The sequence below is a fragment of the Coregonus clupeaformis genome, chromosome 33 (assembly GCF_020615455.1).
Source record: "Coregonus clupeaformis isolate EN_2021a chromosome 33, ASM2061545v1, whole genome shotgun sequence".
Classification (NCBI taxonomy): Eukaryota; Metazoa; Chordata; class Actinopteri; order Salmoniformes; family Salmonidae; genus Coregonus; species Coregonus clupeaformis.
In genome coordinates this window covers 19,626,342-19,653,138 of record NC_059224.1, presented here as the reverse complement: position 1 = coordinate 19,653,138, position 26,797 = coordinate 19,626,342, and the positions used below count along the sequence as shown (strand labels likewise).

General features: G+C 47.4%; 1 protein-coding gene across 2 annotated transcripts; it reads left to right on the top strand.

The window, feature by feature from the left end:
• The first annotated feature begins 32 nt into the window (after nucleotides 1-32).
• ak9 (adenylate kinase 9) lies at nucleotides 33-22,464 on the top strand. 2 transcript variants are annotated; one of them, XM_041860312.1, is made up of 38 exons: nucleotides 33-159; nucleotides 389-516; nucleotides 621-684; nucleotides 783-835; nucleotides 927-1,023; nucleotides 1,179-1,291; nucleotides 1,504-1,683; nucleotides 1,800-1,922; nucleotides 2,128-2,202; nucleotides 2,436-2,537; nucleotides 2,735-2,874; nucleotides 2,988-3,310; nucleotides 3,466-3,516; nucleotides 3,611-3,652; nucleotides 3,748-3,881; nucleotides 4,004-4,154; nucleotides 4,275-4,386; nucleotides 4,507-4,592; nucleotides 4,748-4,816; nucleotides 5,107-5,301; nucleotides 8,119-8,246; nucleotides 8,491-8,694; nucleotides 8,955-9,263; nucleotides 9,384-9,502; nucleotides 9,633-9,852; nucleotides 10,111-10,179; nucleotides 10,332-10,541; nucleotides 11,086-11,304; nucleotides 11,488-11,701; nucleotides 12,614-12,815; nucleotides 13,101-13,247; nucleotides 13,508-13,725; nucleotides 14,951-15,147; nucleotides 15,328-15,497; nucleotides 21,228-21,326; nucleotides 21,438-21,540; nucleotides 21,688-21,802; nucleotides 22,006-22,464. In XM_041860312.1, the coding sequence occupies exons 1-38, from the start codon at nucleotides 141-143 to the stop codon at nucleotides 22,215-22,217; spliced, it is 5,412 nt and encodes a 1,803-aa protein (XP_041716246.1). In that variant the 5' UTR covers nucleotides 33-140; the 3' UTR covers nucleotides 22,218-22,464. The 2 variants fall into 2 exon arrangements, with proteins under 2 accessions (XP_041716246.1, XP_041716244.1); XM_041860310.1 differs by having other exon boundaries at nucleotides 9,381-9,502.
• The last annotated feature ends 4,333 nt before the right edge of the window (nucleotides 22,465-26,797 follow it).

The following is a 26,797-nucleotide window of genomic DNA, read 5'->3' as shown; positions in this document are numbered from 1 at the left end:
TATAAAGCGATTTAAAAAGTCCTTGTACTAGCTCGGGTTACTATGGTTACGCTCGCTCAACAAAGTTGAGGTATGAGAAAATGAGATGGTAAACAGGCACATAACCATGGCTAACTTGTTTTGAGTAGCTAATAAAACAGATGGCAAATTTATTTAACGGTAAGTAAAATGTAATTTCAAATGTGGCTAGCTAGCTTACGTCGTTGCAGTATTATTAAACCACTCACTTGCTAGGTAGTACAAGGGGTGTTCAAAATTGGCTAAACTAACGTTAGCTAACAGTTTAGAGTTGGCCTGTGACAGTTAGTTACAACAGCATTGTCAGCTGCTTGTCAGCTGCTTGAAATGATAACATTATTTCATGGCTGTTTGTCTTTGCATATTTCAGAGAAAGTATCATCAAATGTTCTAGAAACCCCAGTCATGAACACTTATGTTGACAACCTCATTGAGGATGAAGCTGAGATTGAGTTTCTTCTTGCCAAACCCACCTGCTTCATCATTATTGGGAAGCCAGTGAGTTATCAGTATTGTTTACACACACACAGGCACAGGCACAGACACACACACACACACACACACACACACACACTGACCTACTGTATTCTTATTCTATACAGGGGGTTGGCAAATCTACTCTTGCCACAAAATTAGCTCAGTCCTGGAAGTGTGTCTTGATTGATGGTAAATATTCCTTATCTATCTCAATCTGTTTTTATATTCCTAATATCATGCCCTGTTCTCTTTTTCTGTATCTAAACATCTTTATACATTAATTTCAGATACAGAATTGCTCAACCAACACATCAATGATCAAAGAGCGCAAGGAGTAGAGGTGAGTTGCCACTGTGCAGCCTCAATTTGCTGTATAGTATAGTAGCAGATTTACATTAATTACTTTTCAACTACCTATCTTATGGTTTCAGCTTCTCGAGATTCTGAATGAAGGGAAAAGTATCTCTGAAGAGATGGTGGTCCAGCTGATTCTGGACAGGCTCAAGTCACCAGAGGTCGAGCACTACGGTAATTCAACTAATTTTGCTAGCCTTATCCTCACATTGTTTTTGTTGTTCCCTAACTACATAATACTCACTAGATTCAACACAGTGCTGCATGTTTTGTGTATGTTTGAAGTGTGTGCAGTTTCAGGAAAATGTCAGTATTGTGTTGTATGGCAGGTTATGTGCTGAGCTGCTTGCCCTCCATGTCAGAGGAGTACCTGAAGATACTGGAGCAGATTGAGTTCATCAAGAACCTGAGACTGGTGCCCGATTTCATCATAAACATCAAGGTTATCTTCTTCTCCCTTGAGTTAGCTTACTGTGCCTTGTGCTGGATTAACAAGACACAACCACATTTTTACAGCTAGTTACGCCCATTACACAACACTATACCATTGACCGTGAAATAAGAGTAACATCCTGAAACTGTCCCCCGCCTGAAGTATCCTCATTGCGTTGAACTTTTCCATCCACTCTTTCTATTGAACTGTTCCATCCCCAGTGTGCGGACAGGGACCTGATCCACCGCCTGGCGGGCCAGAGGCAGCACCCCCAGACAGGCAGGGTGTTCCTCAGGGAGCAGTGGGACCTTGTGAAGAAAGAGACCACCAAGAAAAGGAGTGAGACAGACGAGGACGAGGGGGACGAGGAGGAAGAGGTGCTGGAGGAGGCAGAGGAGGAGGTGCAGCCAATCGTGAACAGATTGATACTACCCTTATTGGAGATGTTGTTATACTCTATTCTATGTGATTTGTTTGTTAGTTTGTTTACTTAGTTGGTTGCTTATTTGTTGATCAGGTGGAGGAGCACGAGCTGCAGAAGGACATGATTACCCAGCTGGTGCGAGCACAGGAGAACTTCCCAGAGAACGCCTACCGCAGGGTCCTCCTCTACAAGGACACCATTCTCAGACCTCTAGAGGTGAGCCTACTGAGGCCTGAGGAGGACACACCTAAAATGGCTGCGAACTCCTGACAACAACTCCATTCACTTTGTTGACTCATCATCAAGTGTTCTATCTTGATCAGTGATAGAGATGTAGTGTATTGCTAGATGGACACAGTTCTCTGTTCTGATTAACTGTCATGGCTACCGACAAGCTGTTTGACAAGCTGTTTGTTTCCAGGACTACATGGCAGACCATGCTTCCCTGCACCTGTTTGAGCTGGATGGGAATAAAAACCCTGAGGAGCTGTTCATGGTGAGATCAGAGGGGGTTCTTGGAAAGAGGGTTTCCCTTTCTCAGGGAATAAGCAACGCAACCCTTAGCCCTCTGTCAATACATTAGTCACATTGAAAACCATTGAGTTGGCTGCGATTTTATTATCCATTCTACAACTAACCACAGTGACGGTCAATGTAGGTAAAGACTGACTTCCTTGTTTTAATTGCTGGTTGACGAGGTGGTTGTTTATGGTTTTGGCCCTGGTGTAGTCAGTGCTGTCCCGTCTGGAGTCCATGGCAGTGAGGAGGGTTGCTGTCCCACTTCGGCTGCTCCAGATCGACGAGGAAGAGCTGCCTGATGAGATTGACACGGTCAGACATGCTACTTCCTCTCGCTTATGCTACTGTTTGTGTGGAAAACACTAAACAGATCTATTATTGTAAGATTAGTCAATGGTCCTTGAGCAGCATGCAGTGTAGCTAGCTAGCACAATGTTAACAGGTTATGGTAGCGCAATGCTATGGGATAGTAACTGGCATTGACTGTCTGTGCTGATGTCCTATTTCAGGATGAGATGTTGCGTACCATGTCTTCCTCTAAGACAGTGGCCCCTGGGTTTAGGTGGAGGAGGAGTCGCTGGTGTAGAGCCTGCCCTGTGGCCCTGAAGGAAGGCAAGATCATCAAGGGCAAACCCGAGTTCACTGTGGGGTGAGTGAGTGAGTGAGTGAGTGAGTGAGTGAGGGAAAGTGTGTGTGTGCATGTCTCTGTTGTTTGTGTCTACACATTCCAGCCATTAACTCTCCTTCCCCTCTCCCCTTCAGGTTCATGGACAAAATCTACATCCTGTCGTCCCAGGAGGCCTTGGGGAAGTTCATGCTGAACCCGCGGCGGTACCTCCTGCCCCCCATGCCGCGGCCGCCCTGCAAGGTGTCTGTGATCGGGCCTCCGTGTGCAGGGAAGAGCACGCTGTGTACCCTACTGGCCCAGCACTACGGAGCAGAGGTGGTGGACATGGAGGTCTTGATGAAGCCAGTCATCGCCAAGGTCAAACAAGACATGCTGGAGAAGGTCAAGAGAGACTCCACCCTCATGGCCATCGAGAGGGTCAAGGTCAAGATGGAACTGGACGCCACCCACGGGTCCAGTGAGTGATGGGATGATTATGGTGATGATGATGATGATTACATGGTGAAAAAGTGTATCAATCCTTTGCTCTGTTTCTTGTGTTGTCCTCTCACCTGCAAAGCATTTATAGTATGAGCATTTAGTCAAATGTAATAAAATGTGTATTTCCTGCAGTAAACATGAGATCCAACATCAGTGAGGAGGAGTCTGATGACAATGATTCAGGTGAGTAAATCAGACTCTAACCAACAGACAGATAATTGCTGCCTAATAGACAGACACATTTAGTCTAACTGGTGATTCTGATGTCATCCCACAGAGACATCCACGACCCACTCCTCGAGTGAAAAGACTGAGGAAGGTGAGCAACACAACCATACACTCACCCTACATGTCACCCTACTCTGTTTGACTGTCTGCTGAAGTGTCGTTGTTGTTGTTGTTGCTGGGATACAGTGATGATGGAGGTGACAGAGGAGCACCCAGATGTACAGGCCATCGTGGAAGAGGCTTTAAAGGAGGCGGAGCAGGTTGTAACCCCGCCCTCTCTGGACCTGTATGCAGAGGTGCTGGAGAATCACATCAGAGAGGTTCGTCTGAAGTCAAGTAAATTACCATGAAGATGAAATAGCTGAAAGTTCACAGTATCCTTCCAAATTGAAAAAGCTATGCCTTGTTGGCAGTGATGTTCTCTATCAAATGAATATTCCAGATTGAGATGGCCGATGCAGACTCGGAGATCAGGAGAGGGTGGGTGCTGGACAACTTTCCCAGAAACAGGTCCCAGATGGCAACCATTCAGGATCTCCACGATGGGATCATGCCCGATATCCTGTTCTGCCTGAAAGACAATGATGGGGAAGGTGGGAGAAACTACAACTCACAACAACAAATAGTACTGTCATTAGTAATGCCTATGGATTATTAATCTGAAGACTGACATATTTGTAGTTCCATACAAATGTAGAATATTTCCGTTGCAGGTAGGGTAGTATTGAAGAGGATGTATGAACAGAACAGGGAGGAGGTTGACAAGGTAATCAAGAGGCTTGAAGAACAGCAGAAACAGAAGGCCCAGGAGGCTCAAGATGCCTTGTGAGTAGAGCCGAAATGGAGGGGGAATGATGTGTTGGTCCTCTGCATTGTTGGCGCCAACATGGATGGTTGGGTTAGCCAGTTTCATCTTGCTGTATGTGTTTTTGTGGCCTTCTGTAGAAACCGTATGCAGCAGGACACAGAGGAGGATCTTAAGCCAACAGATCCTCAAGCCAAACTGGAGGCAGTGCAAGAGGAGGCAGAGGGTACTGTTCCATTTTAACTAAATGTTGTCATTCTCGATCTCGATCCTCAAAAACATGACTTACTGGTATGCTTCTCACATCATGTTGCCTTCTGTGATCACAGCTTTTGTATACTCATATCTATCTACTATGTATCCTCTTAATTTGCTTTGCAGAAGCCTCTGCCAAATCTGATGTAGACGATGCTGACAAAAGCCCACCTACCGTCAGCATAAAAGGTGGAGGTGAGACTGAGCAATGGCCATCTGAGCAATGTGAAAACATGTTTTTGTTTTGTGTTATTATGATGATGATTATATATCTAATGTAAAGTGCCACCTGCTTCCATCCATCCATCCATTGCTCTCTCTCCCTCTCTCTCTCTCTCTCTCTCTCTCTCTCTCTCTCTCTCTCTCTCTCTCTCTCTCTCTCTCTCTCTCTCTCTCTCTCTCTCTCTCTCTCTCTCTCTCTCTCTCTCTCTCTCTCTCTCTCTCTCTCTCTCTCTCTCTCTCTCTCTCTCTCTCTCTCTCTTCAGAGGTGACTCTGCCTGCAGTGTGGAATAGAGGCTATCCAGACGGTCCAGAAATGAACCCATTCAAGCTGCAGCTGAAGCAGTTTGTGATGGACTGGGAGAGCATGGAGTCCTCTATCACAGGCAGCTACAACATACTGGAGACCTCTGGCAAGAGCCCTGAGGACCTGGTCCAGGAGATGGTCTTCCACATGGAGAGTGAGTTTTCAGCCTAGCGTGTGTGTGTGGAGGGCTCAGGGTGTGTGTGTGGCAGGAGGGGATAGTGGTGGAGGGCTCAGGGAGTGTGTGTGGGCGGAGGGGATAGTGGTGGAGGGCTCAGGGAGTGTGTGTGGGCGGAGGGGATAGTGGTGGAGGGCTCAGGATGTGTGTGTGGGCGGAAGAGGTGGGGGGCTCAGGGTGTGTGTGTGGGCGGAGGAGGTGGGGGGCTCAGGGTGTGTGTGTGGGCGGAGGAGGTGGGGGGGCTCAGGGTGTGTGTGTGGGCGGAGGAGGTGGGGGGCTCAGGGTGTGTGTGTGGGCGGAGGAGGTGGGGGGCTCAGGGTGTGTGTGTGGGCGGAGGAGGTTGGGGGCTCAGGGTGTGTGTGTGGGCGGAGGGGTAGGGGTGGAGGGCTCAGGGTGTGTGTGTGGGCGGAGGGGGTGGGGGGCTCAGGGTGTGTGTGTGGGCGGAGGGGGTAGGGGTGGAGGGCTCAGGGTGTGTGTGTGGGCGGAGGGGTTAGGAGTGGAGGGCTCAGGATGTGTGTGTGGGCGGAGGAGGTGGGGGGCTCAGGGTGTGTGTGTGGGCGGAGGGGGTAGGGGTGGAGGGCTCAGGGTGTGTGTGTGGGCGGAGGGGGTAGGGGTGGAGGGCTCAGGGTGTGTGTGTGGGCAAAGGGGTTAGGAGTGGAGGGCTCAGGATGTGTGTGTGGGCGGAGGAGGTGGGGGGCTTAGGGTGTGTGTGTGGGCGGAGGAGGTGGGGGGCTCAGGGTGTGTGTGTGGGCGGAGGGGGTGGGGGACTCAGGGTGTGTGTGTGGGCGGAGGGGGTAGGGGTGGAGGGCTCAGAGTGTGTGTGTGGCAGGAGGGGGTAGGGGTGGAGGGCTCAGGGTGTGTGTGTGGGCGGAGGGGGTAGGGGTGGAGGGCTCCTCAGGGTGTGTGTGTGGGCGGAGGGGGTAGGGGGCTCAGGGTGTGTGTGTGGGCGGAGGGGGTAGGGGTGGAGGGCTCAGGGTGTGTGTGTGGGCGGAGGGGGTGGGGGGCTCAGGGTGTGTGTGTGGGCGGAGGGGGTAGGGGTGGAGGGCTCAGGGTGTGTGTGTGGGCGGAGGGGGTGGGGGGCTCAGGGTGTGTACATGTGTGTTTTTTGTGCTGGTGAAAGAGAGTATGTCAGGGTACTGAGAGTATGTCAGTGTTTGAGGTTAAGTGACTTTACTGGCTTGGTCAAATAGTGTGGCACAGGGCAGAGTTATAAGGCACCTTTAGAATGTATTCATAGTCCTTGACTTATTCCACATTTTGTTGTGTTACAGCCTGAATTCAAAATGGATACAAAAATATATATATTCTCACCTATACGTCACATACTTCTCACAATCACACAATAGCCCATAATGACAAAGTGAAAACATGTTTTAAGACATTTTTGCAAATGTATTGAAAATGAAATATCTCATTTACATAAGTATTCAAACCCCTGAGTCAATACTTTGTAGAAGCACCTTTGGCAGCTTTCCACACCTGGATTGTGCAACATATGCCCATTATTAAGCTCTGTCAAATTGGTTGTTGATCATTGCTAGACAACCAAGTAGATTTAAGTCAAAACTGTAACTCAGCCACTCAGGAACATTCACTGTCTTCTTTGTAAGCAACACCAGTGTTGATTTGGCCTTGTGTTTTAAGTTATTGTCCTGCTGAAAGGTGAATGAATCTCCCAGTGTCTGGTGGAAAGCAGACTGAACCAGGTTTTCCTCTAGGATTTTTCCTGTGCTTAGCTCGATTCCGTTTCTTTTTTTATCCTGGAAAACTCCCCAGTCCTTAATGATTACAAGCATACCCATAACATGATGCAGTCAAAACTATGCTTGAAAATATGGAGAGTGGTACTCAGTAATGTGTTGTATTGGATTTGCCCCAAACATAACATTTTGTATTCAGGACAAAAAGTTAATTGCTTTGCCACGTTTTTTGTAGTTTTACTTTAGTGCCTTGTTGCAAACAGGATGCATGTTTTGGAATATTTGTATTCTGTACAGTCTTCCTTCTTTTCACTTTGTCAATTAGGTTCGTATTGTGGAGTAACTACAATGTTTTTGATCCATCCTCAGTTTTCTCCTATCACAGCCATTAAACTCTGTAACTGTTTTAAAGTCACCATTGACCTCACCGTGAAATCTGTGAGCAGTTTCCTTCCTCTCCAGCAACTGAGTTAGGAAGGACAACTGTATATTTGTAGTGACTGGGTGTTTTGATACACCATCCAAACTGTAATTAATAACTTCACCATGCTCAAAGGGATATTCAATGTCTGCTTTTTTATTGTTACCCATCTTCCAATAGGTGCCCTTCTTTGCGAAGCATTGGAAAACCTCCCTGGTCTTTGTGATTGAATCTGTGTTTGAAATTCACTGCTCGACTGAGGGACCTTACATATAATTGTATGTGTGGGGTACAGAGATGAGGTAGTCATTCAGAAATCATGTTAAACACAATTATTGCACACAGAGTGAGTCCATGCAACCTATTATGTTACTTGTTAAGCAAAGGTTTATTTACTCCTGAACTTATTTAGGCTTGCCATAACAAAGGGGTTGACTACTTTTTGACTCAAGACGTTTCAGTGTTTCATTTTTAATTAATTTGTACAAATTTCGAAAAACATAATTCCACTTTGACATTATGGGGTATTGTGTGTAGGCCAGTAACAAAAAATCTAAATTGAATCCATTTTAAATTCAGGCTGTAACACAACAAAATGTTTAAAAAGTCAAGGGGGGTGAATACTTTCTAAAGGCACATTAGGTACCTAATAACCTTGATGTGTGTTTTCCCAAGAGCCTTTTAAGTACGTGGGCTGGGAGCTGTCAGGAGTAGACCTGGATGAGGAGGAGGAAGATGCTCAGGCCTTGGCTGAGCTGGAGAAACCTGAGGAGGCAGAAGAAGAGGAGGAACAGGAGACAGACGTACGTCCTACATGGAGAAACCCACTAATGTGCTATAGTAGTTGGCAATTTAGACCTTACACATTTCTTGTACTCATTCGCCATTTAAATGCACTGTAGCTGAAAATAAAATTACCTCAGACTTCACAGTATAGGTAGTCTAACCAAAAATGTCCCGTGCATGTCTGTTTACCATGATCCCATACTGCTGTTTTTCTGTAGCATTTTTAATACATACCCTCTCTCCTCTCCCTGCTGTGTCCAGGAGGAGGCAGTGTCTAAGAGGCTGATGGGGGACACCCAACACTTCTGTCCCGTGTCCCTGAAGGAGAACGGGGCACTGATCCCCTGTCTGGACGAATATGCTGCCAAGTACAGAGAGAAAGCCTACTACTTCTCTAGTACTGAGGCCAGGGACCGCTTCTTACTGAGCCCCGAGACATACGTCTCACACATACAGCTATTGCAGGTAGGAGAGGAGGGATGGAGGGAGGCAGCGAGGGAGGGAGGCAGCGAGGGAGGGAGGGAGGGAGAAACAGAGTGGAAGAGTGACAGAGAGAAACAGAGAGGAAGTAAGAGCTACTGGATAACTTGTTGAACAATTTAATCAATGAATGTCTGAAATTGACAAATAGCTAAGACAAGTGAATCCATGATAAAATAATGATTCCACTTGAGCCCCATATTCTATCCCTCTTCCTCTCCCTTCTCCCTCCGTCCCCACCCCAGGCCCCAGCTCTGAGGGTCTTCCTGCTGGGTACGCGGGGCTCTGATAAGACTACCCACGGGAAGTGGCTGGCGGAGCAACTGGGGGTTTTTCACATCCAGTTCAGGGAGTGCCTGCAGGAGCTGATCCTGGGGAAGACCCAGGCCCGCGTACCCTACTCTGATGAGGTGGAGCCCCCTGAGGATCCCCCTGAGGACCTGGAGGCCCTTCTGCTGCAGGCACAGGGAGGGGGAGGGGCAGCAGTGCCCTCTACGGACAAGGAGGAAAAAAACAGTAGGAAGGACAGCCCAGAGGAAGCCCCAGCATCAGAGGTAAAGGATATGATACTGTCACATGTCACAGTTGTTATGTTGCAGTATTGCAGCTTGTTTCCCAGGGATTTAATGTAAGCTATGGAGGGCTATCTGTGTTGCTGTGTATGTTGCTAGCAGGAGGTGGGACTGAGCGACGAGGAGGAGGCCATTAAGTCCTATCTGTTTGATGGAGAGCCTCTGCCTCAGGAGATCATGGAGATGATGCTGCCACAGTTTTGGGACCAGGAGCCATACAAGTACCAAGACACTTCACTAACACACACACAAACTCATCTTGACACACAAGGCACTCTCGCCCACTGACTCCCCTACTTGACTGATTTGCTGCACCTCCCTCCCTCTCCTACCCCTCCCTCCCTACCCCAGATCGAAAGGATTCATCCTGGAGGGTTTCCCCCAGAACCCTGAGGACGTGTCCTTCATGGTGGAGCGCCGGCTATTCCCGGACGCCGCCGTGGTCATGACGGTGGACGTGACAGACGTCGTGCAGCGCCTGCTGCCCCCCCGCCTGGCCAGCTGGAGAGAACGCCGTGACCGCAGGAGAGAACAGCTGAGACTAGTCAGGGAGCTACGCCACAAACTACGGGTGAGAGGAGAGCAGGGCAGATTACTTGGGCTTCAGAACAGGGAGCCAAGTGGGGGAGAAGGTGGGGGAAAGTAGAGTGGCTCAACACTCAAGGTAGGTGGTAGAGGTCATATTAAAACACTCTCTCTTTCTCTCTCTATCCTCCCCCCCTCCTCTCTCTCTCGCTCTATCTTTCTCCCCCCTCCTCTCTATCTCTCTCTCTCTCTATCTTTCTCCCCCTCCCCCCTCCTCTCTCTCTATCTCGCTCTGTTGATGCAGGAGGAGGCCATCACCCGGAGGAGGGCTGAGCTCATGGCAGAGCATGCCTCAAAGCAACCAGCTGCAAAGGTAGTCCCTCATTGTCACAAACACAGATGCTGTGACTCTTTGAGGCTGATATTAGTCTGTGCTATATTAGTTTGGGAAGAGTTTATGATTACACTCTGATAAGTAGGTACTCTGTCATCCACTGTTCCTTACGGTCTCTCTCTGTGTGCCAGGTGAAGGATGAGGAGGATGAGGAGGACCAGGAGGAGTTTGATGAGGAGGAGGGGATGGAGGAGATCGAGGCCATACTGATTGAGGAGTTTACTCTGGACGAGGAGGATGATGGGGAGGATGAGGAGACAGAAGCGGCTGCTGAGGAGAGGCTGGAGATGGAGATTGGGGAACGCTTCGAGAGAGACGACACCAACTTCACCAGGATGATGGTACAGAGACACACATACTGTCCTGCTATGAACAGGCCTTAGTGTACTTAGAGGCATTATAATAATAATAATAATACATTTGTAACCCAAAGTGCCATTATAAATCAAATCACATTTTATTTGTCACATGCTTTGTAAACAACAGGTCAAATGCTTACTAACGGGCTTACTAACGGGTCCTTCCCAACAATGCAGAGAGAAAAATTTAAAAATAATAACACAAGGAATAAATACACAGTGAGTAACGGTAGCTTGTCTATATACACAGGGTATCAGTGCAGAGTATAAAAGACGAGGTATAAAAGACTAGGTGTAATTTAGTTGAATTACAAAAGCATTTTTAAAAAACGGCATTATACTGTAACTTCATCTTATCGATTAGAGAAGGTTAGGCTCCATAACTGAAGACATACTTTTCCCTCCCCGCCTTCCATTTATGTCACCCTGCACCTTTTCTTTCCTTTATATAATTGTATGACACTCCCACAGACCCCCAATCTTAGTATGTGTTTATTTACTCATGTGGTTGTTTGTTGTTGTTCAGGAACTCCTGGATGAAAACCAGATCCCTAAGGTGACCATTAACGGTGGCCGTAAGCCCAGGATCGTGCGCTACCAGCTGCTTCAGAAGGTCCAGCCCCTGGTCACCAACAGGGAGGCCCACTTCCACAAGTGCCAGCCCATCAGCTATACCCTGGCTCGCAAGCTGCTCTGCTCGTCCTTCAAGTATAACAGCTCCTTTGGCTGCTGGGACCCCGTCAAGGTCAGTATAAACCGACAAATACACATCTCTCTCTCTCTCTCTCTTCAAATCCCAATCTGCTTTAGTCAGTGGATGTGGACCTCTTCATAGTGTGATAAAAAATAATCAACTTCGACTAACCTTCTGTTTATCCCCGTATGTTGTGATGTGACTAATAGCAGATCTCATATGTTCCTCTTTTAGTACACAGAGGGAGACCTGATCCAGCCAGTGCAGGGTCCCCTGAACACCTCCTACCCCGTGCTCTTCCACCAGTTCATCTACTTCTTCGCCTCCAAGGAGACGAGGAACACCTTCGTCCTCAACCCCATCAAGTACCTGAAGCAGCCCAAACCCAACCCCTCCCTTCCCATAAAACTGGTCATCATCGGACCACCCAAGTCAGGCAAAACCACAGGTCAGAGTTCGCAACACGTAGAGGCATATTACACAAGTTCTCATCCAGAAAAAGTACTAAATTGTCATACTTGAGTAAAAGTAAAGATACCTTAATAGAAAATTACTCACCCAGTCACCCAGTAAAATACTACTTGTGTAAAAGTCTAAAAGTATTTGGTTTTAAAAATACTTAAGTATCAAAAGTAAATCTAATTGCTAAAAATATACATAAGTATCAAAAGTAAAAGTATAAATCATTTGAAATTCCTTATATAAAGCAAACCAGACAGCATCATTTTCTTGTTTTTTATTTATTTACGCATAACCAGGGGCATGCTCCAACACTCAGACATCATTTACCAACAAAGCTTGTGTTTAGTGAGTCTGCCAGATCAGGGGCAGTAGGGATGACCAGAGAGGTTCTCTTGATAAGTGTGTGAATTATGCAATTTTCCTGTCCTGCTAAGCATTCAAAATATAATGAGTACTTTTGGGTGTCAGGGAAAATGTATGAAGTAAAAAGTACATTATTTTCTTTAGGAATGTAGTGTAGTAAAAGCAACAGTTGTCAAAAATATAAATAGTAAATAAAAGGACAGATACCCCCCACCAAAAAACGACTTAAGTACTACTTTCAAGTATTTTTACTTTACACCACTGTTCTCATCACAGCTTTAGCTCTGTGGTAAGTGAACGTAATTCACTTTTTGTAAGGATTGTTTGCAATATGTTTATTTGATTCTTATACTCCTTTCTCCTCTATGAATGCACTAAAACTCACTTTACTGTAACTTGTCAAACAATGCAATAGGATTTGATTCTCTCTAACACAAACTTAGATTCAAGACCATCTCAGGTCAGTTCTGCCAATCCAGCTGTACATTAGCTCACCCTAACAGAGAACACACCCATCTCTATCTGTGTTGTGCAGTGGCGAGGATGTTTGCCCATGAGTACAGCCTGGCTCGTCTGTCCATTGGGGACGTGATGCGGACTGTGCTGGCCAGCCAGGGTAGGACAGAGCTGGCCACCCAGATGATGAAGCACCTCTCCCAGGGTCACACCTTGCCAGACGAATTGGCCATCCAGTGTCTGGAGGTGGCCCTCATGAACCTGGTCTGCAGCACCAGGGGGTAAGGCCGCTAACCTTGGCAGAAATATAGAGGCGGTGTTGAATTTCCCCCTTTCTAATGTCTGGCTTCTTTCTGAATGATGTCATAAAACGTAAAAAGTCAATTAGTCCCAGTGAGACGGTAATTGTTTTAGTTGATCCATGCAGACCAATCAAAAGCTGGAAAAAGGTTGTATTGAACAGACCAAAAGCAACATTTCATTGTATGTCAACCAGAAGGTTGACAAGGCTATACATTGTATTTCCATGACATATTCTATATACTGTATTTCCTCCCCTATCTCAGGTACGTGTTGGACGGCTTCCCTATGACGCGTAAGCAGGCTGATTTGATGGAGGCTCGGAGCATCATCCCAGTGCTTTTGGTGGAGCTGCAGCTGGACACCGTGGAGGTGCTAAAGAGAGGCCTCAGTGACAAGATGAAGCCCAACAGGTCAGAGGGGTGGCACTAGATGGCCATGCCAGAGAGGACAAAACTGTTGTGTACTGTACATCCAGCTACATGCATCAATCTCAAATGAATGGGAAAGTTTGCCACCATCTGAAATTAATAAACTTTGACAGTGTCTATGCTTCCCATTCATTTGAGATTTAGGGCATGTAGCTGGATCTACACAACAGACGACCTGGGACATGGATTAATCTTATCATTTTGGCGTAAACTGTCACTTTATTATCCCCCTCCCCTGGCAGGCCCCACCTGATGCATGACAGCCCCCAGATCCTGAACATCCGTAACTCTAACTTCAAGCGTAAGGTGGAGGCGGTGAGGCAGCACTACCAGCAGCAGTACCAGAACTGGGTCTCTGTGGATGGACACAACTCCAAGTGGTGGGTCTGGAACAGAGTCCTGGATGAGGCCCGCATGCGCATGAGACACATCCACACCTACCTGGAGAAAATACGCACTGGTAATATATACAGTCTAGAGCAGTGTTTCCCAAACCTCTCCTACCCAGTCAGTCCACTTACTGTATTTGATGTATCCCAGAACCAGCACAGCTGATTTAAATGGTTGCCTAATCATCAAGCCCCTCATTAGTTCTGGAATACATCAGATATGTGGACTGGCTGGGGGTACTTGAGGAGAGGTTTGGGAAACACTGATCTAGAGAAAATAGAAAAAAGCCTATTCAATTATTTGATTTCTACACTGAACAAAAATATAAACGCAACATGTAAAGTGTTGGTCCCATGTTTCATGAGCTGAAATAAAATATCCCAGAAATGTTCCATACGCACAAAAAGCTTATTTCTCTCAAATGTTGTGCACAAATTTGTTTACATCCTTGTAAGTGAGCATTTCTCCTTTGCCAAGGTAATCCATCCACCTGACAGATGTGACATTTCAAGAAGCTGATTAAACAGCATGATCATTGCACAGGTGCACCTTGTGCTGGGGACAATAAAAGGCCCCTCTAAAATGTGCAGTTTTACATTTACATTTTAGTCATTTAGCAGACGCTCTTATCCAGAGCGACTTACAGTTACTGGCCCCACGTGGGAATCGAACCCACAACCCTGGCGTTGCAAGCGCCATACTCTACCAATTGAGCTACAGGAGGCCTGTTTTGAGGGAGCATGCGATTGGCATGCTGACTGCAGGAATGTCCACCAGAGCTGTTGCCAGAGAATTTAATGTTCATTTCTCTACCATGAGCCGCCTTCAACATTGTTTTAGAGAATTTGGGTGTATGTCCAACCGGCCTCACAACCGCAGACCACGTGTATGGCGGCGTGTGGTCGACCAGTATGCTGATGTCAACGTTGTGAACAGAGTGCCTCATGGTGATGGTGGGGTTATGGTATGGGCAGGCATAAGCTAAGAACATCAAACGCAATTGCATTTTATCAATGTAAATTTGAATGCACAGAAATACCGTGACGAGATCCTGAGGCCCATTGTAAGGCCCATGTCTTTAAAGGTATCTGACCAACAGATGCATATCTGTATTCCCAGTCATGTGAAATCCATAGATTAGGGCCTAATACATTTATTTCAATTGACTGATTTCCTCATATGGACTGTAACTCAGTAAAATCTTAGAAATTGTTGCATTTATATTTTTGTTCAGTATATATTAAAGGCTAATGAGATCGCTGCTTCTCCTATGTCTTTGACCCTGGCCCCTACAGGCCATGCAGCTAGCATCGACAGGCTGTGCATCACCCCAAAGGAGCTGAAGTCTCGGCTGGGTGAGTTTAGCCATTACTGCCCTGTCAGCCTGGCCCTCCATCGCCACCTGGTGGACTGTTCTCTCACTACATCTCTGGAGCTGGCAGCTGAGTTCAGGGGACACTATTACAAGATGTGCTCTCGGGAGTACCTGAAGGTGGGTCTCATACCTGGTGACAGTCATCATTGAGTTGGCGACTATAATGTGTGTAAAGTGCTCTGCGAGATCTGTGGTTAAAAGGTACAATGTATATTATTACATCACAGGAACTAATTTATTAACAGAGGTAAAATGATAGTGATTTCTCTCTTTGTATTGTACCCCTATCTACAAAAGCTCTTCCTGGAGACTCCAGAACAGTTTGTGATCCCGGGCTGCCCCCACGCTCTCCCTCCTCCCCACATGCTGCCCAAGAAGCTTACGGCCGGCCAGGTGAAGGCCAGGTTCCCCCAGCAGGTGGAGATGAAGGGCTACTGCCCTGTCACCTACCTGGACGGGAGGCAGAGGTACCCAGGAACACACTGGCATTACTCCTATCTATTCAGTATAGTACCATTCTTCTTCAATGCTGGCACAGGAGGGCATGGGTTCTCTGTAGGTCTCTGGCTTTTTAAGAGGCCTCAAGTTTGGAATATGGCAGTTATTAGGTATCTATTAAGTTATTTAAATGTATTAGGCCATAGAAATATAATTAAATGTTTAACGGATTTCATTTTTCGAAAAGAGTGAGCTAACAAAAAAAATACCAAAAAAGTTGACCTTGTTAAAATACTATAGTGATCTTAGTTCAACACCTAGAAACTTAATCAATAGATTTTAACATCTTAGAGAGAATATAAGTGGCATAGTTCAGCAATTTTCCTGATTATTATAATAAAAATGTTTATGAGAAAAGTGAAGTGGGGCATCCGTTAAATATTTAAATACATTTGTTTGGCCTTAGGTATTTAAAAACCTGATCAGTGTCACGGTTTCGGCCGAGGCGGCTCCTCCTCCTTGTTCGGGCAGGTTTCGCCGGTCGTCGTCTCCGGAGTTCTAGCTGCCACCGCTCGATGTTTCGTGTTTGTTTGGTTTTGTCTGTTAGTCACACCTGTTTTGTGTTAGGTCTCGTTTAGCACCCTATTTAGTTTCCTTGTTGTTAGGTTTGTGTTGTGTGTGATTGTTCGTGTCGTGGTTGCGCTACCTGTTACGGTACGCTATTTTTCCGTAGTTTCCTCCTTGTTGTTAGGAGAGATTTACGCACCTTTGTGTGCGCTTGCATTACGCCTGTGTGCGTCTTTTTTGCCTCCGGGCTGTTGTGGATTATTTTGTGCTAAGTAAAGTCTTGTTGGACTTACCCTCTGCTGCCTGCGCCTGATTCCACACCACACCTATACACAGCACCTTGACAGAATCACACACCTCTAGATGGAATCAGCAGGAGCACCCGTCGACCCCATGGAGGAGCGTCTCCTTGGACACGAGCACCGGATCAACCGTGATCGGGCACGCCTTGGAGGGCGTCATGGACACCCTTCGTCGATGGGAGACCAGCGGGGTTCCCATAGCCCCACCTATCGCACCATCACCTTCACCACCGGACAACCAGCCCGTCCATCGACCGGAACCCAGTGGGATTCGGCTCTCGCTCCCGAGGGCGTACGACGGCACCGCTGCCGGGTGTCAGGGGTTCCTCCTACAAGTGGAGCTCTACATTGCCACCATACACCCGGCGCCCTCATCTCCTGTCTCACCGGCAAGGCGTTGGAGTGGGCCAACGCTGAGTGGAGGGGAATAGACGCCGCCACCGTCACCTATGCGGAGTTCTCCCGTCGCTTCCGTGCGGTCTTCGACCATCCACCAGAAGGGAGAGCGGCGGGGAACGTCTATTCCACCTCCGACAGGGGGATGAGAGAGCGCTCAGGCGTTCGCGCTGGAGTTCCGGACTCTAGCGGCTGATGCGGGGTGGAATGAGAGGGCCCTCATAGACCACTTCCGATGTAGCCTTCGGGAGGACGTCCGCAGGGAGTTAGCCTGCAGGGACAGTACACTAACATTTGACCAGCTGGTGGACATGGCCATCCGACTGGACAACCTGCTGGCGACCCGCGGACGTCCCCAGGTGGGGGGCCCCCATTCCACCCTCCAGCGCCTCCGAGCAGTGTCCGATGGAGCTTGGAGGTGCTTGCGCTAGAGGGAGAAGAGGTAGGAGCCCGAGGGGGGCAGTCTCCTGCACCAAGTGTGGGCGCGGAGGGCACACCGCGGCTAGGTGCTGGGGAGGGTCCCCTGGTGAGGGAGAGAGCCGGTCGTACAGTGGGGGAGTCCACCCAGGTGAGTAGGCGCCCTACTTACCCAGAGCTTTCTGTCGTTCACATTACCTTACCTGTTTGTTTCCCACAGGTTGCACCTCGGTCCCAGCATAAGGTGCTAGTCGATTCAGGCGCAGCTGGGAATTTTGTAGACCGGAGATTCTGTATTAAGTTAGGGATTCCCCTCCTTCCAGTCGACAAACCCTTTCCTGTACATGCCCTAGATAGTCGTCCGTTAGGATCTGGGGTGATTGGGGAGGTCACAGCGCCACTTAGGATGAGGACGCAGGGGGGTCATGAGGAGACGATTCAACTCTATCTTATCGACTCTCCTGCGTATCCGGTGGTACTGGGGCTTCCCTGGTTGATAACCCATGATCCTACTATTTTGTGGCGAGAGAAAGCTCTTAAAGGGTGGTCTGCTCAGTGTGAGGGGTTATGTCTGGGTGTTTCCGTAGGGGCGACCTCGGTGGAGAGTCCGAACCAGATGCCAGCACTGCACATTCCTCCTGAGTATGAGGATTTGGCGCTCGTGTTCAGTAAGACCAGAGCGGCACAGTTGCCACCTCATAGACAAGGGGATTGTGCGATAGACCTCCAGACAGGAGCAGCTCTTCCGCGGAGCCATGTGTATCCTTTGTCACAGGAGGAGAAAAGGGCAATGGAGACTTACATTGCCGAGTCTCTGAGACAGGGATACATACGGGCCTCCACTTCTCCCGCGTCCTCGAGCTTCTTTTTGTGAAGAAAAAGGATGGAGGGTTGCGTCCGTGTATTGATTACCGCGGGTCTCAATCAGGTGACGGTGAAGTACAGCTATCCACTTCCTCTGATTGGGACCATGACGGAGTCCTTACACGGGGCAAGGTTCTTCACAAAATTGGATCTCAGGAGCGCATATAACTTGGTGCGCATTAGGGAGGGCGATGAGTGGAAGACAGCATTTAGTACTACATCCGGCCATTACGAGTATCTCGTCATGCCATATGGGTTAATGAATGCTCCATCAGTCTTCCAATCGTTTGTAGACAAACTTTTCCGGGACATGCAGGCGCAGGGAGTAGTGGTGTACATAGATGATATTCTTGTGTACAGTGCTACTCGGGCCGAGGCATGTAGCCCTGGTGCGCAGGGTATTGAGGAGACTGTTGGAGCATGACCTGTATGTCAAAGCTGAGAAATGTCTGTTCTTCCAGGAGTCAGTTTCCTTTTTGGGTTACCAGTTGTCTGCGTCGGGGGTGAGAATGGAGGTGGACCGAGTGTCCGCCGTGCGTAATTGGCAAACCCCAACTACGGTTAAAGAGGTGCAGCGGTTCTTGGGTTTTGCGAATTACTACCGGAGGTTTATCCGGGGTTTTGGACAGGTGGCAGCTCCCATAACGTCTCTGCTGAAGGGGGGTCCGGTGCGCTTGCAGTGGTCAGCTGAGGCGGACAGGGCCTTTGGGAGACTGAAGGACCTGTTTACCTCGGCCCCGGTGTTGGCGCACCCGGATCCCACTTTACCCTTCCAAGTTGAGGTGGACGCGTCTGAGGCCGGTATCGGGGCAGTTCTTTCTCAACGATCCGGTACACCACCTAAGCTCCGCCCCTGTGCTTTTTATTCTAAGAAGCTCAGTCCGGCGGAGCGGAATTATGACGTAGGGGACAGGGAGCTGTTAGCCGTAGTACAGGCCCTAAAGGTGTGGAGGCATTGGCTTGAGGGGGCTCAGCACCCTTTCCTCATTCTGACCGACCATCGTAACCTGGAGTACATTCGGGCAGCTAGGAGACTGAATCCTCGCCAGGCTCGATGGACTATGTTTCTCGCCCGGTTTGTGTTCAAGATCACTTACATCCCTGGGTCCCAGAACGGGAAGGCAGATGCTCTGTCCCGTCGGTATGACACGGAGGAGAGGTGCGTGGAGTCCATTCCCATACTACCGGAGTCTTGTCTGGTGGCACCGGTGGTGTGGGAGGTCGATGCGGAGATCGAGCGGGCGTTACGCACCGAACCTAGTCCTCCCCAGTGTCCGGTGGGTCGGGTGTACGTCCCGCTCGAGGTCCGGGGATCGGCTGATTTATTGGGCTCACACGTCCCCTCCTCTGGACATCCGGGTATTGGCCGGACGGTGCACTGCCTTAGTACTGAAGTACTGGTGGCCAACGTTAGCCAGGGATGTGAGGGTTTATGTCTCCTCCTGCTCAGTATGTGCCCAGTGTAAGGCGCCCAGACACTTGCCCAGGGGTAAATTACAGCCCCTGCCCGTTCCACAACGACCCTGGTCTCACCTCTCGGTGGATTTTGTTACCGATCTTCCCTCCTCCCAGGGGAATACCACCATCCTGGTCGTTGTGGATCGGTTCTCGAAGGCCTGTCGTCTCCTTCCCCTGCCGGGTCTTCCCTACGGCCCTACAGACCGCTGAGGCTCTATTTACTCACGTCTTCCGGCATTACGGGGTGCCCGAGGATATAGTGTCCGATCGAGGCCCCCAGTTTACCTCCAGAGTCTGGAGAGCATTTATGGAACGTTTGGGGGTCTCGGTGAGCCCTTACCTCGGGTTACCACCCGGAGAGTAATGGGCAGGTTGAACGAGTCAACCAGGATGTGGGTAGGTTTCTGAGGTCATATTGTCAGGGCCGGCCGGAGGAGTGGGCGAGATATGTGCCCTGGGCCGAGATGGCACAGAACTCTCTCCGCCACTCCTCCACCCAACTAACCCCTTTTCAGTGTGTATTAGGGTACCAGCCGGTTCTGGCACCATGGCATGAGAGCCAGATCGAGGCCCCCGCTGTGGATGAGTGGGTGCGGCGCTCGGAGGAGACGTGGGGACGCTGCACACGTCCATCTGCAGCGTGCCATACGTCGACAGAAGACGAGCGCCGACCTACACCGCAGTGAGGGGCCAGTGTACGCACCTGGAGATCGAGTCTGGCTCTCAACCAGAAACCTGCCCCTCCGCCTGCCCTGCCGGAAGCTGGGTCGGCGGTTTGTGGGGCCTTTTTAAAGTCCTGAGGAGATTGAACGAGGTGAGTTACAGGTTAGAACTACCTATTGATTACAAGAATATTAACCCCTCGTTCCATGTGTCTCTCCTCAGGCCGGTGGTAGCTGGTCCACTCCAGGACTTTGAGATTGAGGAGACTCCTCCGCCCCGTTGGACATCGGGGGGCTCCGGCGTACACGGTTCGGACCATCCTGGATTCGAGACGCCCGGATGGGGGGTCTCCAATATCTCGTGGAGTGGGAGGGGTACGGTCCGGAGGAGCGGTGCTGGGTGCCAAGGAGGGACATTCTGGATTCGTCCCTGATGACCGAATTCCATCGTGGTCATCCTGCGCGCCCTGCTCCGCGTCCCCCTGGTCGTCCTCCAGCCGCGCGTCAAGGGGGGGGTACTGTCACGGTTTCGGCCGAGGCGGCTCCTCCTCCTTGTTCGGGCAGGTTTCGCCGGTCGTCGTCTCCGGAGTTCTAGCTGCCACCGCTCGATGTTTCGTGTTTGTTTGGTTTTGTCTGTTAGTCACACCTGTTTTGTGTTAGGTCTCGTTTAGCACCCTATTTAGTTTCCTTGTTGTTAGGTTTGTGTTGTGTGTGATTGTTCGTGTCGTGGTTGCGCTACCTGTTACGGTACGCTATTTTTCCGTAGTTTCCTCCTTGTTGTTAGGAGAGATTTACGCACCTTTGTGTGCGCTTGCATTACGCCTGTGTGCGTCTTTTTGCCTCCGGGCTGTTGTGGATTATTTTGTGCTAAGTAAAGTCTTGTTGGACTTACCCTCTGCTGCCTGCGCCTGATTCCACACCACACCTATACACAGCACCTTGACAATCAGAGCAAACTTGCTCTCACAGACCTGTTGTGATTGATGCTCTCAACCCACCTCCCAGACAGGCTGCTTGCTATAGGTTCTCAGTTAATTCCGTTTCATGTTAGTGCCATTGAGATGTATTGATTTTAGTTTGAAACTCTCCTCAGGTATGAGGCCCTGGTTCGTGGAAGCGTGGAGTTCTCCGTGGAATATCGGCAACGAATCTACATTTTCGAGAATAAACAGAAACAGGACAGGTTTCTGAGGTCAGTAATGGACTGATACAATGAACCTGGTGTGATCTCAAACTGTCAATTTGAATATTGTTAGGAAGCCAAACCAATTCTCTTCCACCAACTCCTTGCTCCTCCTCTCAGGTTACCTGAGACCTATTGGAACCAGAAGCTGCCCGACAAGCTGCCTCCAATGAGTGAGCCTGTGCAGCTCACCTCCCTGCCCATGCTAGGCTACATGGAACAGGTGAGACTGAGGCTCAAACACACCGGGAGGCACTCTGGATGTAATTACTGGAGTGACTTAATCTGAATAAAAATTGCTGAAGTGTGTTTACACTACAGTGCATGTGACATACTGTATGTTGACCAGAGGTTTTGTGTTCCATATCAGGGCGTGGCAAGATCTGTCATTAAAGCTCTGACGGCCGTCGGGTGTCTCAAACCAAAGTTTCCCTACCTCAGTGTGAAGAGATCGGCTCTCCATTATCTGGCCTTTTATTTGAAAGGTATGCAAAAATCCCTGAGAGAAGCCTTAGGGCTCTTCACACACCCAAGTTTATGTCATCATCACAATGTCACACGGCCACTGGTCATGCTATCTTTGCAGTGCATTGGTCTCGGGTTATAATTTGACTGCATTATCTTGCTTGTCCATTCTTTCATCCTGTGCTCCCTCCTTATTCCCTTCATCCCTCTCTCCGTTCCTCAGCCTTCAACCCCAGGAACTCTGACTACATCCGCCAGAAATACAAGAAGAAGCTGGCGTCATTTGAGGAGAATTGTGAGCTTATCTCCTACCTGGGCTCCACTATGACCAAGAAGTACAGAGCTCCTCAGGAGCAGCCCATAGACTTTGAATTTAAGCTGCACAGGTTTCTGGCCTTTGGAGAGTCCACAGGGGCTGCTGCTGGGGTGCTATAGTACCTCACGACTTGTGAAATATTGTCTGTAACTGTTCACTGAAATGATGAGCTCTCAGTATTTCACAGGGTGCATTGTACTGTTGCTATATGGAAGGGTGAAATTAGAATTGCAGTCCTTTTAAACTGCTATGAACATATTTCTAAGTGTTTCTTTATTGTTTAACCAAATACATTTTGTTAGTTCACCATTTGTAAGTTGAAAGTCAGTGGGGTTTTCTTAGTACATATTAAAGACCCAGTGCAGTCAGAAATGTGATTTTCCTGTGTTTTTATATATATATATAAATATATATTTCCACACTTTGTTGGAATAATACTTTGAAATTGTGAATATGATGATAATGCCCTTTTAGTGTAAGAGCCGTTTGAAAAGACCGCCTGAAATTTCAGCCTGTTTGGTGGGATGGAGTTTTGGCCTGCCTGGTGACAACACCAGGCTGAAAATTTGTGAATAGAGGGCTTGCAGTTGCATCACAAATCACCTAGCAACCGCACCAAGCGCCATGTTGGAAGAACAAACTCAGTTTGTTGAAAGTCCTCCAATCGTCCACATGGCTGGCTGCGTTTTGCTACCACCGGAAACTTCAGGAAGATTGCCCATTATTTTGTTTTTCTAAGGACCCAGAAAACAGAGGCAGTGGGAGAACCTATTCAAGTTAGTAAATCAGTGGAGGCTCCTCAGAGGAGGAAGGGGACCATCCTCCTCAGTGAATTTCATAAAAATAAAAATGGTAAAACATTTAAAAAGTTATCCTTTTTAGATAAAACTATACTAAATATAATCACATCACCAAATAATTGATTAAAACACACTATTTTGCAAAGAAGGTCTACAGTAGCCTCAACAGCACTCTGTAGGGTAGCACCATGGTGTACCGGAGGACAGCTAGCTTCCATCCTCCTCTGGGTACATTGACTTCAATACAAAACCTAGGAGGCTCATGGTTCTCACCCCCTTCCATAGACTTACACAGTAATTATGACAACTTCCGGAGGAGGTTGCAGCATGAACTGGCATGTTGTCCACCCAATCAAAGGATCAGATAATTAATCTAGTACTGAAAGCTACAGCTAGCTAGCACTGCACTGCATAAAATGTGGTGAGTAGTTGACTCAAAGAGAGAGAAAGAGAATAGTTGAACAGTTTTTAACAAATTAATTTCTTCCAAAATGAAGGAGAAGCAAGAGAGAAATAGAGAGAGAGTGTACTTTTTTTCACTTTCACATACTTAGCTAGTAAATGCAGCTAGCTAGTTTAGCCTACTGAAACACCCTGCTCAAACAAAGGGATACTATGTTAGCTAGCTGGCTATGACTTTCTAACAACACTGGTACTCTGCAAGGTCAAGGTAAGCTTTTGGTTTTACTCATTTATTGCCACCGGGGACCGCTGGTGTAACTGCTTACTGACTGTACACTGTAACTTCATGATTGTAGCGTGTTTACTAACGCGTTAGTTATATTATCTATGCTAACTATGACGTTACTTTAGCTAATATGGTGAGAACGATGTAGGTTGTGTGAAGCGATTTGGCTTAGAAAGGTTTTTTCGCCTGGTCACATACAGCTGATGTGTTGTGCATTGAAGTCCACAAGCGATCCGGAGCATACAGTGCATTCAGAAAGTATTCAGACCCCTTCCCTTTTTCCATATTTTGTTATGTTACAGACTTATTCTAAAATTGATTAAATTAATTTTTCCCTCAATCTACACAAAATACCCCATAATGACAAAGCGAAAACAGGTTTTTAGAAATGTTGGCAAATAAACAAAAAAAACGTATTTACAACAGTATTCAGACCCTTTGCTATGAGACTCGAAATTGAGCTCAGGTGCATATTGTTTCCATTGATCATCCTTGAGATGTTTCTACAACTTGATTTGATTGGACATGATTTGGAAAGGCACACACCTGTCAATATAAGGTCCCACAGTTGACAGTGCATGTCAGAGCAAAAACCAAGACATGAGGTCGAAGGAATTGTCCGTAGAGCTCCGAGACAGGATTGTGTCGAGGCACAGAACTGGGGAAGGGTACCAAAATATGTCTGCAGCATTGAGGTCCCCAAAAACACAGTGTCCTCCATCATTCTTAAATGGAAGAAGTTTGGAACCACCAAGACTCTTCCTAGGGCTGGCCGCCCGGCCAAACTGAGCAATCGGGGAGAAGGTCAGGGAGGTGATCAAGAACCTGATGGTCACTCTGACAGACATCCAGAGTTCCTCTGTGGAGATGGGAGAACCTTCCAGAAGGACAACCATCTCTGCAACACTCCACCAATCAGGCCTTTATGGTAGAGTGGCCAGACGGAAGCCACTCCTCAGTAAAAAGTCACATGACAGCCCGCTTGGAGTTTGCCAAAAGGCACTAAAGGACTCTCAGACCATGAGAAACAAGATTCTCTGGTCTGATGAAACCAAGATTGAACTCTTTGGCCTGAATGACAAGTGTCACCTCTGGAGGAAACCTGGCACCATCCCTGTGGGGATGTTTCTCAGCGGCAGGGACTGGGAGATTAGTCAGGATCGAGGCAAAGATGAACGGAGCAAAGTACAGAGAGATCCTTGATGAAAACCTGCTCCAGAGCGTTCAGGACCTCAGACTGGGGCGAAGGTTCACCTTCCAACGGGACAACGACCCTAAGCAAACAGCCAAGAGTGGCTTTGAATGTCCTTCAGTCGCCTAGCCAGAGCCCGGACTTGAACCCAATCGAACATCTCTGGAGAGACCTGAAAATAGCTGTGCAGCAAAGCTCCCCATCCAACCTGACAGAGCTTGAGAGGATCTGCAGAGAAGAATGGGAGAAACTCTCCAAATACAGGCGTGCCAAACTTGTAGCGTCATACCCAAGAAGACTCGAGGCTGTAATCGCTGCCAAAGGTGCTTCAACAATTATTAATAGCCCAAATTATCACCATCCAATCTACTCATAAGACTACAAGCTATCTAGCTAGCTAATTTTGGCTAACTTAGTGTTGTTGTTGTTAACACTTGGTTAGCATAACAGCTAAACTAAACTCGAAATCGATCAGACTTGACTTACCAGTGATTAAATGATCTTAGCAGACCCGTTACTGACAGCTGTTTGGGTTCAGGTCTTGACAGGCAAAAAGTTTTCTTCGCTTTTCTGACAGGTCTTGAGTCTTACATTAGTTTCACCAATGGTGTTTCATGATTGTGGGGAATCTGTAAACATATTTTTTTCCTGTTGTCTTTCCTGCCTTATTAGAGCAGCCACATACTCTACAGAAAATGACCGTGGTGATGAATCAAATAGTTTTAGGCACGGTTATCATGCAGTTTGGGGTAGCCACTCAGCTGTTGTTGTCTGAAGAATTAACGCGGTGCTTTCCAACATGGCCGCCAGGAGGTTTTTTATGTCAACTGCAAGCCCTCTATAGACCAATAAGACAGAGCGTTCCAAACCTCTCTGCCAATAATAGCTAGTTTTCAGTTTCCCCCTCCCCACTCAGACCACTCCAGTCCTAGCAAAATTCTTGCATGAGAAATTGCTCTTTGCTAAAAAGCTATTTTTGTTTATTTTCAAACATTTTAATTGAAAACAATCACAGTAAGATACTTCATTGTTACCCAGAAATTATTTGATATTGATATAGAGATCCTATTAAATTACTATGTCATAAACCCTCAAAGTTCCAGAATGGAATAAATGGCAGCCATATTGGGCAGGGATAAATCCAAACCAGTCTAATTGGAATGAATGGCAGTAGAGGCATACTCTTGATTTTACTTATGCAGGAAGATAAAAGTAAGGCATGTGATATATTAGAAATTGGGTAATAGAATTATTGTCAACCTAAAATAGTCATATAATTATAAATACAGTTTATACAGGTTTTATACAAATGTTCTGTATAAATAGCCTCTAAAATATATGTAAACAGCTGACCTTTATTCGTTGATAAGAAGGTTAATGTCCATTCTAGTATTCTAATTCCTAATTCTACATAATTTATTCATTTTTATGAGAACCTGTAGTCTGGGTACCAGTCTGTTTAGCTATCATTCCACTCATCGCCACTCCTTGTCCTGCTAAACAGACTGTCCTTTCTGCCATCTTCAAATATGAACATTTGATCACAGTTTCTAAACCATACTGTACTGTCTTTGATTCTATCATTAATGAGCTCGAGGAGAACAGAGGATTTGATCCTGATTCGATAACCCTCACAGCTATCATCCGATCACAACAATTATGCAAATATTGGAACTGTTTTCCTCCACAGATCACATTGGTATGCAACCGTATTTTGTTTGTCCACTGTCCAGACAAAACCAGTCTCTCAAAAGCAATGATGTGTATAAACCCTGGATGACTGACAGGGGGCGCTGTATTGAAGCATTCGTGCAGCCATCTTGGTACTCCTCAATTGTAAAAAAATATTTAGGAGGCAATAGAAATGCGTTTATTAATGTCTACATTCGGTTTTGACACGTGTATTCAATTACAGTCACCTTAATGAATACTCTTAAATTATATAATGTGAGCTAAACATGAAAAATATAAAAACATTTTCCTTAAAGTAATTTTTTTAGAGAGCACTAATGTTACTGT